This window comes from Suillus bovinus (genome assembly GCF_016758785.1).
Source record: "Suillus bovinus strain UH-Sbo-P2 chromosome Unknown EDB93scaffold_60, whole genome shotgun sequence".
Taxonomy (NCBI): domain Eukaryota; kingdom Fungi; phylum Basidiomycota; class Agaricomycetes; order Boletales; family Suillaceae; genus Suillus; species Suillus bovinus.
Genome location: NW_024542116.1, coordinates 156,998 through 173,028, shown reverse-complemented (window position 1 = coordinate 173,028; position 16,031 = coordinate 156,998). Strand labels below are relative to the sequence as shown.

At 48.6% G+C, this 16,031-nt stretch overlaps 5 protein-coding genes across 5 annotated transcripts; 1 reads left to right on the top strand and 4 right to left on the bottom strand.

Annotated features, from left to right (window-relative positions):
* Positions 1 to 1,260: 1,260 nt before the first annotated feature.
* On the bottom strand, positions 1,261 to 2,243 carry EDB93DRAFT_1106510 (uncharacterized protein; the record flags this gene model as incomplete). Its single annotated transcript, XM_041447624.1, has 6 exons — positions 1,261 to 1,295; positions 1,389 to 1,401; positions 1,454 to 1,518; positions 1,570 to 1,623; positions 1,652 to 2,147; positions 2,211 to 2,243. 6 exons carry the CDS (start codon positions 2,241 to 2,243, stop codon positions 1,261 to 1,263), a joined length of 696 nt encoding a protein of 231 aa, XP_041304525.1.
* Positions 2,244 to 3,838: 1,595 nt separating this feature from the next.
* On the bottom strand, positions 3,839 to 6,066 carry EDB93DRAFT_1106508 (uncharacterized protein; the record flags this gene model as incomplete). Its single annotated transcript, XM_041447623.1, has 10 exons — positions 3,839 to 4,165; positions 4,218 to 4,232; positions 4,284 to 4,372; positions 4,430 to 4,578; positions 4,636 to 4,715; positions 4,779 to 4,984; positions 5,037 to 5,127; positions 5,189 to 5,247; positions 5,298 to 5,874; positions 5,929 to 6,066. The coding sequence occupies 10 exons, from the start codon at positions 6,064 to 6,066 to the stop codon at positions 3,839 to 3,841; spliced, it is 1,731 nt and encodes a 576-aa protein (XP_041304524.1).
* Positions 6,067 to 10,091: 4,025 nt separating this feature from the next.
* Positions 10,092 to 11,333, bottom strand: EDB93DRAFT_1106507 (uncharacterized protein; the record flags this gene model as incomplete). The annotated part of the gene is made up of 4 exons (XM_041447622.1): positions 10,092 to 10,146; positions 10,175 to 10,476; positions 10,760 to 11,061; positions 11,084 to 11,333. The coding sequence occupies 4 exons, from the start codon at positions 11,331 to 11,333 to the stop codon at positions 10,092 to 10,094; spliced, it is 909 nt and encodes a 302-aa protein (XP_041304523.1).
* A 511-nt stretch (positions 11,334 to 11,844) lies between these two features.
* EDB93DRAFT_1166554 (6-phosphogluconate dehydrogenase C-terminal domain-like protein) lies at positions 11,845 to 13,253 on the top strand. The gene is made up of 4 exons (XM_041450206.1): positions 11,845 to 12,514; positions 12,549 to 12,593; positions 12,645 to 12,690; positions 12,752 to 13,253. Exons 1-4 carry the CDS (start codon positions 12,038 to 12,040, stop codon positions 13,051 to 13,053), a joined length of 870 nt encoding a protein of 289 aa, XP_041304522.1. The 5' UTR covers positions 11,845 to 12,037; the 3' UTR covers positions 13,054 to 13,253.
* On the bottom strand, positions 13,254 to 15,781 carry EDB93DRAFT_1166549 (uncharacterized protein). Its single transcript, XM_041450205.1, has 10 exons — positions 15,354 to 15,781; positions 15,151 to 15,299; positions 14,902 to 15,100; positions 14,794 to 14,854; positions 14,593 to 14,741; positions 14,390 to 14,534; positions 13,941 to 14,265; positions 13,813 to 13,876; positions 13,708 to 13,762; positions 13,254 to 13,654 (listed from the first exon to the last, which is right to left on the bottom strand). Exons 1-10 carry the CDS (start codon positions 15,702 to 15,704, stop codon positions 13,602 to 13,604), a joined length of 1,551 nt encoding a protein of 516 aa, XP_041304521.1. The 5' UTR covers positions 15,705 to 15,781; the 3' UTR covers positions 13,254 to 13,601.
* Between the last annotated feature and the right edge of the window lie 250 nt (positions 15,782 to 16,031).

Genomic DNA, 16,031 nt, shown 5'->3' with positions numbered 1-16,031 from the left:
GCGACAGTTCCACTAGACTTAACGAAAGGTTCTACGTATGTATGAAGAAAGGTGTAGGTATGAAAGCAACTATAGTAACGTTGAGCAGGCAGGGTCTTGGGCCAGCACTCAAAGTTGTAGCGAGACGCCTAATGTCGTCAACACCTCCGTATACTGGCGGCTGCAATGTAAGGCAGGGCCTGGTATAGGACTACTAACTACTAAAGGCTATTCGTGAAAAGCTCAAGTGAGCAAAAGGATGGGTTTCAGAAAATGTGATCGCGACTGTTTAGGTCGGGCAATGGAAAACGTGTAATGATGATGAGAGATGTGCGAGCGGTGTGCAAAGAGTCGGAGTCTCCTATAGTTCAAACCTAATGTCACAACCCAATAACGAATTAACGCTGGGCAGAGACTAGGACTCAAACGAAGGTTGTCAGACAAGAGGGACAATGAGCAAGTACGTCTTGGATTGCTACAGTTGTAGATACAAGAGGTTTGAACTAAAGAACTATCGACCAAGACATGCTACCTATATACAACTATTGAGACGGAGATTGAAACTGAGTTACAACTACTAGCCAATCATAAAAAGAGAAAGGGAATCGTACCATAGAACATCGTAGAATATTAAAGAAGCATCACGTGACCATATCTTATCTTATCGTATCTAATCTAATCTATTCACAATCAAAGAACTCGTCTTCTTCATCAGTCACATCGAAGACACGTGTTGTGGGCGCTAAAGGTATTTCGGGAATGATAGACGCTTTCAAGGTAGGGTTAGGGTTAAGCTTAGGTGCTGTATATTGGCGTTTAGGAAGATTCAGGAAAGAATAATGGTTTGTTAAAGGTACTCGTGACAAAGCGCATGCTTTGCATCCGAGTTATGCGGACACATTCCTTTTTCCTTAACCCTTACTCTCTCGTTACTCTCAACGACCAGCTCACTCCCTTTTACCCTCATTCATACTATACCCTGGAATTATCACCAAACTATTTCTTGTCACTCCCTTTTAGTTTCATTCCTTCGCCCAAAAGCAGTCAGATACCCAACGATTCTCGTCATTCCTGTGCACGGCGAGCTACCTAATACCACCTCCATTCAAAAACTGTCATACTCTCACTCATTCCCGCTACTCTACCCTGGCAGGCTCAGCGCCACCATTCTCCGTTTCACATAACTCTCGTTTTCCGTAACGTCAAGGACCCTTTTTACCTTACAACTTAAAATACACCATGTACATTGACAAGAGGCAGTCTTTTGCCCTCCCGCTAGATTCACGCACTCAGTCCGTCAGCAAAGTCCTCTCGTTCTAAGCACAATCCGTCTCGTCGAAACTCTATTCATTTAAAAAGCACGATCTCTTCTACTCTCATTTAAGTACGACAATCCTCGTCGGACTCACTATCAGCCTTACACTAGAGTCAATTTTTACTCAGTTTCTATAGTCCTATTTCGGAGAACACTTACCTCCGGGACTTCACTGTAAGGATCTTCATATTCTACCCACGGAACCATATGTATCTGGTCTGGCCCTGTAGACGTTCTCAGCGTGATAAAACATTATCTCAATCGCAACCACTGACAGAGAGCACTCGCATTAAACACGTGAGAAGCAACTGGCCCAAATGGAACGATAGCTGTGCTGGTATTCGCAAAGTATGTCACATTTGGAATCAATCCGCAACGCGAGGTTATCGTCGTCGCATTCACAGTCGCATTTCCTGCTATAGTGTTTGTGTTGAAGGTGTCGTAGAGTGTGGTGTTTGATAATCCTGCAGATGCCAGTCCATTCAAATGATTGACAATCGGCAGTGATGGAGTAATAAATCCCAGGTTTGCGAAAGAACCATAAGATGAATCGTTTAGCCATCCTAGTGTTGTTGGCACGGAAGTCGTCATAGAGATGTTGGAAAGGTTGAAATTGTAGGAGAGTGGAAGAGGTGACATGCAGCACGGTTATGCTCACAAGGTAGGCTGCCACAGCAGAAGTCATCCACCATGCAGCGGGGACGTCAGTTTGTCGCCAGACGCTGCTGAGTGCAGAGCCAAGACCCGCCCATGCGCCAGAGACATCATGAATGGCAGTCAGTTTCACATGGCATACAAGTGTTCTCGAAATTGCAAGCTGTTGGGTAAGGAAGAGCAGAACCGCTGTGTATATCTAGATAGTCATATGGTTGGTGTATAGTTAGGATGACAGTCATGGTGGACACTGGATACGTACAGTATAAAACGCTTGCAGTGAGGCACTAAGCATGACAGGCCAGAAATTGTTGTTTGTTGGTGTGAATGAGAGTGTCACGCGGTGTTCCCAGTGACGAACATAAATGATAAGAAGTACAGCGTGTATCATGACCAGCATGCCATGCAGGATGTAACATGTGCGTGAAGATAATGACCTATCGCTTGTGGTCGATATAAACCAAGGACCTAATGGCATATTAAGTATCAGTAAGGCACTGAGTGAGTTGAGATGAACACTGGCAGGGTATGATAAAGTCTCCAGTAGTCAGACCTTTCTCTATTATAGGTGGACCGTCGGGTGGGGTATGCTACATGATGCGTGTAGTTACAACGTTGTGGAAAGCAATTCCCGCTTACTTTCCAATTTCGTCTCCCCTTTCTTTTTCGCCTTAAATAGTAATTAATTAGCTTTGTTGATCGCGGATTCGGATGCTTCCGAGGCGAGAACTCCTACCTAGCAGTATGTACTTGTAGTCAACTTGTGGTTGACTTGTAGTACTCCAAATTCCACGTTCCACTATGGCTCGAACGCTCGTGCACATGGTCCAAACCGTCTGATCAGTCAAATAATCATCGTCGACTTCAATCACCTATTCCCCACTCCCGGTGATGCTGTACGGTGCGGCAGTAGTGAGTCATACTAATGTACCCATATTATATGATCCACATGCCATAGATTGTCCAGACTTCGGAACACCCTCCGTGTCGCATGTCGCACCCTGCTATAGAGAGGACAGCCACGACTGTGTCTACGATGCACCTGTCCGCTGGGTATATTTCCACACTCGACCTAGGGATAACGACTCTGCGTCTAAATCAAAACAACACCAGCCAATAACCACAGTACGGACCTCCGCAGTGTAAACCATAGAACAATGGATATACGAACCTACACATACAAAGCACAACCTCACCGGCCCTCCTTCCAAAAACGACCACCGAAGATCCCTCCAGAAATGTCCACCGAAGATCCCGCCCACTCCCACACACAACCCCAAATGCCATGTTGAAAGGCGAAGTTGCTAGAATAGGCGATGTGAGCTCTTTAAAACTCTGCGAGTCGGTGAGTCTTACATTATATTATGATACAAAATTCTATTACATTTAGACTGTCTAGACTCCGTGTCGCACGTCGCACCACTCCAATGTAGAGAGGACAACCATGATTGTATCTGCGGCGCACCTGTTTCCCTTCCGTACTACAGTTGAGCATATGAAGTTCAATACTTTGACCTTGCCAAAAACAACTCTGAATCCAAATCAAGAATAACACAACCAAAAACAAAAACAGCTACAGTGTGGAACCTCCGTAGCGTAAACACAAAGGGAATTTGATGGATAGAGCTAGGTAGGCTCGTACGTGAAAATTTTGAAGCTTGAAGCTCGAATGTGTCGACCAATTAGACACCCAAAATAAAGAAGCAGGCCAGCGCCATCTACATGATAACTTTGATATCTGTACTTAGTCCTCGTTAAATCGGAAAACGACACCAAAAACAAAGATGACCATAATACAGACCTCCGCACCAGAGCAATATGAACCATGGAAAGGCAAAGCATATAGTATAAATAAGCAGCGGTCCACCACCCTTTATTCTTAAATCCAAATCACATCACATCATCACGATCATGATAGTGGTCGGCATCGTAAGAGAGGATGTCGTTGGCAGTTGAACTCCCAGAATCTTCCTCATCGGATATTGTTTTCGTAAGACGAACATCTATCATACCTGCTCGTCGCAGATTGGCCTCCGTCGGATGCCGCACATCTTCCAGGGCTTCATTGATGGACGCTGAACGATGACCCAACCACAAGAGTTGCAGTACACCTATGTCTGGGATAGCAGCCTGAGTGTCGTGTGATCCATCGAATGCTCGGGTTATATGGAGTGCCAGTCCCAACATGATCATCGATGCAGAGGCCGCAAAAGCCAACTGGAATGGTTATCGATGAATAGTCATCGCATATATACCACCACGAACTCACGGGAAGTAGGTTGATCTACAATGCTTCATCGGTCAATTAAAAAAAGCATCTATGGAGTTCAATTACATTGAAGTGTAGGGCAATGAAGACCTCGTTGACATAGGCCATCCCATTGCCAGGGTCAATTCCTCCATTCCCTGTGCCCATTTGTCCCGCTAAGCGCGAATCATAGAGTGAGTAAGAACAGGTCGATGCCTAAACGTATCCCGTACCTAGCCAGATGAGTTGTGCAGCTGCTCGTGCGACCGCCAATTCTAGTTCATCTGGTCTCAAAGTAAAATTAGAGATCGAAGCAGGCCCGTCGTTTATGTATTGCATATACTCCTCGGTGAGATTCAAGCCTACCAGTGACATGATATACCTAGAAGTCAAGTCGTACTTGAGAATATAGTGCGCTCAAGAATTTTTTTTGGCCTACTCGTCCCCAAAAGTAGGATCGATAATTGGCTCGAAAAGAAAGTGGCTGCTGTTGTCCGGCGTAGCCAAAGCATTAAATATCTAAAATCGACATTATGTCATTGAACTTTCGTAACCCGTCGAAAAAGGCACCACATAACGCACGTTCGCTTGCCAAGCAGTAGTTGACCACTCGAATTGATATATTTCCCATTGCGTAGATGACTGTGGTATGGGCGTAGGACTAAGCAGATTGTTGGTTTGTGTGTCGACCATTCCGTCTGTAGTGTTGACTGACAGCGAGCATTGTATAAAATAGGTCTGGTTGACAATGTCAGAGTTAGAGAACCCCTCGACTTCGAAAGGATAAGCTGCAAAATGTTTTGTAATTATGAATCTTACAGTATAAACAAGCAAACGCACGATAGTAAGGCACAGTATCTATAGTGACCTCATATTGTACTGAAGGGTCGATTTCCAATAATGTGGAGACCATAAAACAGAGACCATTGAGCTAGATGCAATTTGTCACTCAGCTTCTACAGTCCGTGCGGACTATCTCGAAGAACGCTTACCCACGAGTTCCTATCGCCAATATTTACAATCGATGGAATTATATGTATCTGGTTTTGCCCTGCGGACGTTCTCAGCGTGATAAATCATCATCGCAATCAAAACACTAACCGATAGCGCTACTATTAAGCCAAAAAGGCATATTTGGCCCCAATGGAAAGGTCACCTCACTGCTATTCGCATAGTGCGTCACATTTGGAACCAATCCGCAACACGAAGTTACTGTCGTTGCGTTCACAGTTGCAATTCCTGTTATATCGTTTGCTTTGAGGGTGTCATAGAGTGTGGTGTTGGATAATCCTGGAAACGCCAGTCCAGTCAACTGATTGACAACTGGTAGGGATGAGGTGATCGTTGTCAGGTCTGTGGTCAAGTTGTTCCCAAAATTATTTGGCCACCCTAATGTTGTTGACGCCGAAGTCGTCGTCGAAGTATTGAAGGTTTGAAATTGTAGGAGAGTGGAAGAGGTGACATCCAGCACGGTTATGCTCACAAGGTAGGCTGCCACAGCAGAAGTCGTCCACCACGCGGCGGGGATGTCAGTTTGTCGCCAAACGCTGCTCAGTGCAGAGCCAAGGCCTGCCCATGCACCTGAGACGTCGTGAATGGCAGTCAGTTTCACCTGGCGCACGAGTATTCTCGAAATTGCAAGCCGTTGGGTTAGGAAGAGTAGAACAGCCGTATACACCTGGATAGTCGTATCATTGATATATTGTCAGGACAGTGAACATTAGACACGTACGGTATAAAACGCTTGCAGTGAGGCACTAAGCACGACAGGCCAGAAATCATTGTTTGTTGGCGTGAAAGAGAAGGTTACACGATGTTCCCAGCGGTGGACAGAAAAGATAATAAGGACGATGTGAATTATGACCAGCATGCCATGCAGGATGTAACATGCACGTGAAGCAAACAATCCATCGCGGGCATCTTTTGAAGCATCTTTTGAGCGAGCCTCGAAGTCCCAGTCCGCTGAGGGAGGCAATGCACTAGTAGTTGTCGGCACGCAACAGCCTGAACAAGCATCGACATGATAGTGACGATACACAAGACCTTGACATCCCAGGTATCCACGACGCGAGCGAGTGCAGATGCTAAAGAAATAATAGGGTGGATTCGCCATTCGGGGGCGTGGCAGTATATATAGACTTGATCCATTCGAGTGCATCGCACATTCATCAAGTGCCATAAGCTGGAGCGACTGCCATCACGGTGAGAGGGTGGGATTAGACCTTTGCATCAGCTTCTATAAGATTGATTCAGAAACAATGATTGGTTGATACAATGCTACAACATCAAGATGTCAATGAAGAACAGGATTCAGGACCGCATCAACATAGCCCACAAGTTATGTAATGTTGCGGTCACCATCCGGTTCCAGATCTGAACCAAACCGCGGTTCGGTCCAGTAACGGTTAGGTCCGGGAGGGTCCAGAGGTCCAGCTTCGTCTGGCTCGAGAGTCGCTGACATGATCTGATAGGTTGGGCTGGACCGAGCGTTAGCTCGGGGGGGACGCAGGCAGGGTGGAGCCGCTCACCCAACTAGCCGGAATGATCCGTGGCTCATAGCTGCCTAGCCCAACAAGACGTGGAGGCGACGGTCATAACGATGCTGCATTGGCCATGTGCTGAGAGGAAATTTGTTCAAATGCACGAATATAAGTTTCGTACGCTAATGATTTCCAGCGGCCGGCAATGCGAACTATTTCGGGGTCGACTTTCTTCCCGAGATAAAAGGAAGCACCGCCTATTCGAAAGGAGTGACCGAAGGACGTGCCCCAACCCCAGGCTATTAGAATTGAGTTGATGCGTTCCAAGGCTCGTATTTTGGTCATTGGACAAACATCACCTTTGCTGTCACGCCACGAAAATAAAGGATCATTTGCGAGGGCGGGAACGATTGAAGCCAGGTTGCGGAGAGCTGATAAGGGACATAGGTTTCCTTGCTCGTTGAGAAATACTGATTGTGACTCTCCGGTTCTCGCTGTTTTGGCGGATGGCAGATCGAGACATGCGTAAGGGTTGTTTCGCAGATCGTGTCCAAAGAATGCGTGAGCGCGGGTGAGGTGTTTGAGTGGATTGAATGCAGAACGAGAGGCGACGGAGACTTCGCCAAAGCGCATCATACCAAAGAATGCGCACGACGCCATTGCCCAAACACACACGTCGAACGGGTCTGATAATATGAGGGTGGATTTGATGGCCGTGAGCATCGCGAGTGAAATTGGTGGCTGGAGAGGTTTTCGACGGCCACCGTGCAAGTTTTCCAGGCCAAGTTTTCCAGGCCACGCAAGGACCAATTAATGCGATCATGGTGAGAATCGGATAGTGGCGGGGGCCAACCTTGCGCAATGTGCCAGGCTCGCACAGCAGACAGGTATTTACGTGCTACCCCGACTGAAACAGGCTCGAATGCCACAGTAGTGCCACTATTAGCTGAAAGAAGTGGATCACTAGGGTCTGGATCTGTGACAGCCCATAAGGCAAAGGAATGCAGCACTTCAAAAGACGCTGGAAGGCGGTTAGATTCTGGAATCGAAAAAATATCACAGAAGATGTGAAATTTTCGTAATCCGGCACCATAGCTAGCCGTGTCACGGAGAGATGCTCGGTTGGCCAAATTGGCTATATGTTGAATTACCGGGTTATCAATCGTGGACGAGGGCGGAGAATTTACACCTCGCCACATGAAAAGCTGTTCTGATGCTCGGCAATTTGGGCGGAGATGCGATGAGATCGTGTTCAATATGGGGGGTGTTGAAGGTGGGTGACTGACAACCAGAGACACGTGATGCAGTGCCCTTACAATAATTGGACGAGTTTGCCTGATAAATGCGGTGGTAGAGGAATGGAAACTGGACTCGCTGCTCCAGGGAAACCACTCAAAAAGGTCTCGACGTCGCCGCGAGACAAGGCATCTGAGATATTGGTGCGAGTGGGCATGTAGACTGCCTGTAGACGAAAGCCATTCTCTGCCTGCATCCGATACACATGCTTCAGGACCGCATTCGTTTGAGGGCTGTGGGAACGGCCTTTGTTCGTCACTGCCACTACTCCGATGTTGTCCGAGCGCACTAAATAGGTGACGTTTTCCGATGATCCGCGGTGCGTTATGATACCTTCGAATTTGTTAAAAAAAATAAGTCGGTGGAAGGCTGAAATGATAGGACAAAATTACCCAAGTGCAGGGCCAATCGAAGCCCAAGTTCTATTGCGGTGGCTTCCGCCCAACCAATGTCGAAATCCCGCTTTGGGCCGACCTTGAAACCTGCTGCCCAACGCCAGACGGCCCAGTGCTTCTGAATGACCACTCCAATGCCAAAGGAAGTACTTGCATCTCCCCACCACCCAATGTCCACTGGTGACGGGTCTGTGATGAGTATCGAGTTTGGAAGGAGTGATAGTAGAGATTGGATCCAGGGCAGATCCGTGAGAACAGCTGCGGACGGGCAAAGATGTGCGCGTGGAGAATGGAAATTGGATGCGAACACTGCTATAGCACGCAAGAACGGATGGATCAGAGGGAAGATACATGCCACGTGCATGAGTTTTCCGTGCAGACTGGCAGCCTCCTTTGCAGTGAATGTGGCTCCGAGGCTCAGCCAGAGCGTGATTGTGTCCTGCACTTTGCGGAGCTTGTCCTCCGGCAGCAAAACTCGCTTGAGGTCCAAATCCCAGTCGAAACCAATATATCGTTGGATGGAGGCAAAGAGCCGAAGCTTCTCGAGGCTCCACGGTACTCCGCAGTGGGCTGTTAAGGCTATGAAATCTGCTTCGGTCCATGATTGGTGTGGGAGGTGGATGACTAGGAAATTGTCTACCCATTTTCGGATGAGTTCGAAACCGGCTTTGTTGTAAATGGCTACGAGCATGTCGGCGACAGAGCCAAAAACACCAGCACTGGAAGTAAGGCCGAACATGAGAGCTCGATCCACGTAAACAATTCCTTTCCAGAATATGCAGAGGGCATTTTGCTGCCAGGGTATTACTGGAATTATACGATAAGCTGAAGAGACGTCGAAGGTTGCTGCAACACAACCGGGGGGAAGCGTGAGGATGAGGGCGGCAGTCTCGTCGAATGTACCCCAGATGGTAGGAAAGTCATCTGCGCTGATTCCGTCGTTTATGGACTGTATATTTGGGGAGTTGTGTGGGTAGGATAGGTCCTGCACTATGCGGAACTTGCTGGAATGTGGCTTTGGGACAAGGCCCAGAGGGGAAGTACGAAATGGTCCGATTAAGAGTTCGAGGTCTGTGGGGCTGAAACCTGTAGAATATCTGCCCGCGGCTTGTTCTGAGAGTATGTACGCATCGATTATGGAAGGATTGAGTAATGAGGACGAGTGATTTTCGAAATAAATGAGTAGTGGGTGGTGATTCTGAGACACCAACATTGAAGCCGTTATGTATACCGTCAACGATATGACGCCAATCATTAAATATACCATATGTACGAAGGATCTCTTCCACCCGGAGGTAGTCGAGCAGGGTGACAACAGCACGTGGGTCACCCGCGAGCCTTGCAGCTCCCGGCGCCGTGAGAAGAATCTCCGCAGATGCTGCAGGAGTGGACATTTCTGCAGTTGGGACCGAAGGTGCAGATGGATCCATTGGCCCAATTAAAGCAGTAATGTTTTCCGTTTGAGGCAGCGAGTGCATGCTTGCTCCTGGCGTTGGTAGCGAGGGCTGCAACTGGTTTTCCCGCTGCAGTTGTATAGGCGGAACAGTCGGCGGGCAAGTGGCCACTTGCTCCGCAACGAAAACAATGGCTCGATACGAGTGTATGCGACTTTTTACGAGGGGAAGAATGAAAATCGCTCGGGGCAGCTCGCTTAGAGGGTGAGATAAACGGAGCAGACTGAGGTATGATAGCAGGAATTTTATTATTTGCAATGGTAAGGGCCGCTACGTCGAGGCCGGCAAGATTATGCTCGTGGTTGGCATGAGCCAATTCTCTTTGCTGCACGTCGTAGTGCATTGCCACGGACCAGCCATGCGTACGGCTGATATCGAGAACTACGAGATGATGAGATACAAGGGCTGACGCCCGAGCCTCGCCCCAATAGTGCAGGGTTCTATCCTCAGCAGCCTTTGCTGCCGCTATCCAATCAACTGTTACAATCAAGAGCTCGTTTGCACGGTCGAGACCTTTAGCTGCAAGCCCATCTTGTGTAAAGATGAAGGCTGAGTCCTCTCCACGCAGGAAAGCCTTCGAGCGAGCTGCGTGTGAGAGCTGTGTATGGAACGTAGCGATATTGCTTAAAAGCCTCCTCGACTTTGAGGGGTATGGCTAGAACGGAGTATGTCAGAAAAATGAGTATAACGGTGCGGCAAAATGGGGGATGGAGCAGATAACATAAAGAAAACGGAGCCACGAAGAAAAACCGACACGGTAAGGTGCGGAATTCAAGAGTGAAAACGGTGATATTGCCTAACTAGGCTGATGGCTCGGTGTGGTGCTGTCGGTGAGCTACTGAAAGGTAGCCGACGATGCGAGTGCGGTATACGTGGGATAACCACGATTCGATACGAACGACGGTGGAGACGGACTTACGCAAGCTCAGAGCACTGACTTTGTGCCCTGGTTGGAGGGCAGGTAAGACGAGCCGTTTAGGCTCGTCTTTAGCGCCAGCGAGGTTTGCTCGTATACGGTCGACATCCGCAGGGTTCGCTACCAGAGCTTGTTGAGGAGCGGGGGCTCTGGCCGGTATATGGATGCCGTGAGCGTCCCCACGCTCGAGCTCGGCGATGCGTGCCCTTAGAGCGGCGATTTCGTCCGCGGGTGCGGGTGCAGCTGCTGGTGGTGCTGCTACTGGCGGTGCTGCTGCTGGCGGTGCTGCTATTGGTTGCGCGACATGAGGCGCTGGAATAGGCGCTGCGGGTTGAGTGGCGTGAACGGCGGAGGGATGGGCATGCTGTGGATGCTGGATGCTGGGCTATCTGCGATGCAGGCAGCTGAGGTGGACCAGCTTGGGCTGGGGGCCTTGGGGTAGCAGCTGCTCTGCTGCTTGGAAGAGATGGCGTTGTGGATGACGACGGCTGTGCGATTGAATTGGAACCAGATGCGGATGCAACCTGGGTTGATGGGGGAGTAATGGGAGCATTTGGCGCCCCTTCGTTTAATTCGATACCGAGGTGCTGATACATTAGAAACTGTAAAAGAAACGATTGTAGGTACAGGACAGTAGTGAGGAAGTATGCTGTACGACGAACTCGTCGTCGTGTAGGAAAGGAAAATAGATACAGAAGCGAATAGCGCGCGCGCTCAGCTGGACGTATGGTGCCGAGACATTCCGGCAGGCTCCATTTCTCGGCACCTGTACATTAGTTGGGTTCGTGGTTCGGAGAATGAGACATGCCCAGTGGCCCCAGTCGGTACACTATGTAGCTCAAACGTTCATTCTTTACTTACCGTATATAGTATCCCGCTTATTTTCTCAAATCGCAATCACCACCAGGGACGCTGAACCAATGCTGGACTGCACAATAGTGGTCTCGATGTATTATATTAAACGAGCAAAGATATTATATTTAATCATGCCAGAGGACCAAAACACGCTCCGTCTCGCATGCCCGAGCCCGCCATCATGATAGAGAGGACAACCATGACTGTATCTCCGATGCACCTGTTTCCGCTGGGTATATTTCAATACTCGACCTTGGGAGAACGACTCCGCGTACGTCTAAATCAAGACAACATCAGCCAAAAACAAAAATAACAACAGTACGGACCTCCGCAGTGTAAACACGGAACGATGAATATACGAACCGATAAATAAGAACAACCTTACCAGCCCCTCCCAAAAACGACCACCGAACATCCCGCCCACCCCCACGCACAAGCAACACAAATGCCAGCCATCGCCATCATCTCAGCAGGAGCGATGGGCTCCGCAATAGCCAAACGCCTCGTCCAGTCCGGATGCACAGTCTACACCAACCTCGACAACCGCTCCCCCGCAGCCCACCAACGCGCCCTCGACGCAGGGATGATAAATCTCCCCTTCGAAACCCTCCTCTCCAAATCAAACTTCATACTAAGCATCGTCCCTCCAGGGGAAGCTTTCGCATTCGCGCAAAAGATCCAAAGAGGACTCGCTGCGTCTCAGACTCTTCCGCGCGCTTTCGTCGATTGTAACGCTGTGAACCCCGAAACGGTGAAACGCATCGGGGGGCTGTTTAGTGGGACCCCTGTGGGATTCATCGATGCGGGGATCGTAGGGACTCCGCCGCGAGAAGGATGGGATCCCACTTTTTACGCCTGTTCGGAACCAGGAGCACAAGATGTGTTGGAAGAGTTTGCTGCGCTTTCCCAGTACGGACTTAAAGTATCGTTGTTGAAAGGCGAAGGTGCTGGAATAGGCTGATGCGAGTTCTTTGAAGCTCTGCGAGTCCTGTGAGTCCTTCGTTTCTTGTAATACGGAGAGCGGGGCTTACGTAGGGTGCTGGTGGGATTAGATGATGAAGAAAGGCTCTATAGGCCTCTTCATGACGATGATGTTGAGTGAGTCCTTCTCCCCATCCCCTCAAATTCAACCTTTTTCATGATCAAAACAACACCCCAGCGGCCCACCGCTCCTCACCAGCAACAGCCGACGCCCTAATGAAAGAACTCAGCATCTCCCAACCAGCCTTAATGTCCAGACTCATCCAAACAGTCCCAGAAGGAATTCCCAAAGCCTACCGATTCGTAGCAGAGATGGAAGGCCTCTCAGAGTTCGTAGGAGGGGGAGAAGCGGATGTCTTTATGGGTTTCGCCAGGGTGTTTGAGAGAGTGGCGGGGTCGCTTCAGGGTGATGGGGTCGATGTCGAGACGTTGAGGAGGGGCGTGGAGAAGGCTTTGGAGTTGCAGGGGACGTCGAAGTAAGCGTCGGATTTATCTCCTGGGGTGATTCATCGAGTGGCGGTGTGCTTGAACGTTTTAACTTGAAGAGCTCGTCAATCAATTAAAGATTTTGCTTAACATGCGTTCCAAAGTTTGTGGACGAGGTTACACTTGTCGACCAATATGAATCCCGACCACGAACTTGTAGATAACGAACGTAAGACATGCACGTAGTTCAAGATGCAAGATCGATAGAAAAACTGTCGGACGAGTCCTCAGATCTAGTATGACTAAGCGGCGTTAAACGTTAAGCTTGTCTCCCAAGTCGCACGAAGCTCGCTCCACGAAAAAGCAATAAACGAGGATAATGTTGTCAATAGTAAGAGCTTAAGCTAAGTACTTCGAGCAGGGGGGACATAACAAGACTGGGAGTAGATATCAAGTGAGGTTCGAAGCGCGCGGATCAAAGTAAGTAGGGACGAATGTAAACGAGACAAATAATATACCTACCACAAACAAAACGGTCTCGAACATACGTCCTTCATAACTAAAAGATGATATGACTGAATAAAATAACAAAAACCATGAACTCAGTTGTCCTGCTCCATCGTCTCCTTCTCGTACTTCTTCTTTAGGGAGCTCACTGTGTTCGGCGTCAGTTCAGGGATGGAGACCGGAAGGGTGACGAAAGCGCACCTTCTCGTGATAACTGGCCCGAATTCAACCACCCGCTAGGAAATGCTGCTACGATCTACCACCACCGAATGAGGACTCTCATACCAATCAAAATAGAAAACACACCTTCTGATACAAAATCTTTCTCGACCCCTGTTCGCTAACAAGCGCAGTACTCCCGTCTAATTCACTATTTATTCACATCAGCAACCACTTCCAGAATCCCCACAAGAGAAAAATGAACTCGGACTCACTTCTTCTCATTCTCAAGCCTACAACATTCGTTGCTAAGCATCACAAGCTGCCACACAATCGCCTTCATCGCCTCTGTCAATCGATATTTCTGCGCAGGGGGATGTGCGTCTCGTGTTCCGTCGGCTTTGTTTGTTCCTGGGGCATTGTCGCCATCTGGGAATGGTCCCCCACCGTCTGTGCCTGCACCGTCGGCACGGACGTTATCGCCATCGACACCGCTCACTGCACCGTCGTCGGGGTGTGCAGCGTCGGCGCTTGCACTGGGCGTCGAGGCTGATGCTGCGCCTGCTTCGCTTTCGTTCTTGGCCTTTTCTTTGCGGCGTTCTGTGTGGGGCGTTAGTGGTGAGGTGAGGTGAGGTGAGGTAAAAGTATAGTGTATGCGAATAGTACACAAGGACAGACGAATGAAAAGACGAGATGTTGAACAAGAAAGACAGAGGTGACGCACCCCAAGCAACAACGCTCTTCTCCCACTCTTCCTGCGCCTTCGAGAACCCCTCTTTCGTAAGTCCCGCAAGCTGTTGAAGCAGCTCGTCCTGTCTATCTGTCAAGATCTTGAGGTGGTCTGTGAATATAGTGCGTTTGATGAGTTTCTATGAACCGACCCGATCCAGTGAGTGAGCGCGTTCAAGTGTAGGTGACACGACGTACAGTCATAGTATAACGGTTATAAGGAAACAGGACTGGCATAAGATTGAAAAAGTCTTCATCGTATTCACCGAGATTGACGGCTTTCAAGGCAACATCTGCGAGTATGGGTTTAATAGAGGGTGGGAACTTGCCCTTGACGTCCCATGATTCTATGGCAACGTAAGGTCATAAGCGGGGGGTATGTAGTAGCGTAGCACGGACCTTTGGAGATAGCAGACTTTAGGTCTTCGAAAGCTAATTGGAGTTCAGGATGGAAGTCGCGCTGGTGGGAGTGAGTGGATGGGTATTAGGTGGACTTGAGGGACGTACGATGTCGACGACCTTTCTCTTTTTCCCGTTTTCCTCTATGACTGTATAGTTCTTGCGTTTCTTATTGGCCTTATCTTCGCATAGTAAACTGATAGGATGTTCCTTTGTGCCATCCTCCTTGATGACGGTCTTGCTAGGTCCAGCAGTCGCACCCCCTTCGGCGGGGACCTTTTTCGATTTAGGTTTCTTGGGGGTCCTGCTGCGGATACGAAATGAGGATATGGGGACATGTGATCAGACCGGACATACCAATCTTTCATAAGAGCGACTTCGCCACTAGAGACGTAAAAGCCTTGTTGCTTTGTTTGAGCGAAATGAGTGCGATTATCGATGTTCAATTCCGAGTCGTCGATGAAAGGGTCGTTTACGTCGTAATACTCTGAAGTGGCATGTTTTTTCTGAGTGCCTTATTCAGCGTGGATATAGTTGATTTATGTTGTGTGTGATATTACCTTTTTCTTTTTCGGCTCGCCTTCGTCCTCCCCTTCGGAGTCAGACGTGTCTGCTTTTGGAGGAGGAGGTGTAGGTTGACGTTGACCTGTTGTCTTTGCGAGAGTAGCAATATCGACTTCATAATTATCTGGACCTCCTAGATTTATTTGGAGTCTGATAGTTTGTAGAGGGGGTGGCGGAGGAGGAGGCGGAGTTGGAGAAGGAGAACGAAGGCGTTGTGGTTTTGATTTTGGTTTTATTGTAGAAGCGGGTTTTGATGAAGAAGATGATGCTGATGATTTTAATTTCTTTGATGGTGGTGGTTGGTCAATTGTATTGTCAGTTTCTTGCATTACTACGTCTTCAGACATGGGAGGTGGGTACGAGGTGGGTTGTTTCCTAAAAAGGAACGTATCTGCTCAAGTTCTTTTCTCTCATCATCTTTTTAGAATCCTCAAAGTGCGAATTTCACTCAACAAAACATCGTACATCCACAACTAACATGACAAATCATTTCCCACTCGGCATCTCCCGGTGTTCACTAGCGTCGTGTCCATCCTGGAGTTTCTCAGATTTCCGTACTGCTCGCATGTATGCGTTCAATTTGACCAAGTACCCATGCAAGAACTTTGGTTTAGGTGCACCTGTGCATACTCGCAACGTCTGGACAGATTTGCATCCAGCAAGACAACTTATCT

Coding starts and splice junctions, on each gene's coding strand:
- EDB93DRAFT_1166554 (XM_041450206.1), top strand. CDS start 12,038: ATGCCAGCCATCGCCATCATCTCAGCAGGAGCGATGGGCTCCGCAATA. Junction 12,594..12,644: donor GCGAGTCCTGTGAGTCCTTC/GTTTCTTGTAAT, acceptor TGGTGGGATTAG/ATGATGAAGAAAGGCTCTAT. Junction 12,691..12,751: donor CTTCATGACGATGATGTTGA/GTGAGTCCTTCT, acceptor ACAACACCCCAG/CGGCCCACCGCTCCTCACCA.
- EDB93DRAFT_1166549 (XM_041450205.1), bottom strand. CDS start 15,704: ATGTCTGAAGACGTAGTAATGCAAGAAACTGACAATACAATTGACCAA. Junction 15,300..15,353: donor GCGAGCCGAAAAAGAAAAAG/GTAATATCACAC, acceptor TAAGGCACTCAG/AAAAAACATGCCACTTCAGA. Junction 13,655..13,707: donor GGGCCAGTTATCACGAGAAG/GTGCGCTTTCGT, acceptor CGCCGAACACAG/TGAGCTCCCTAAAGAAGAAG.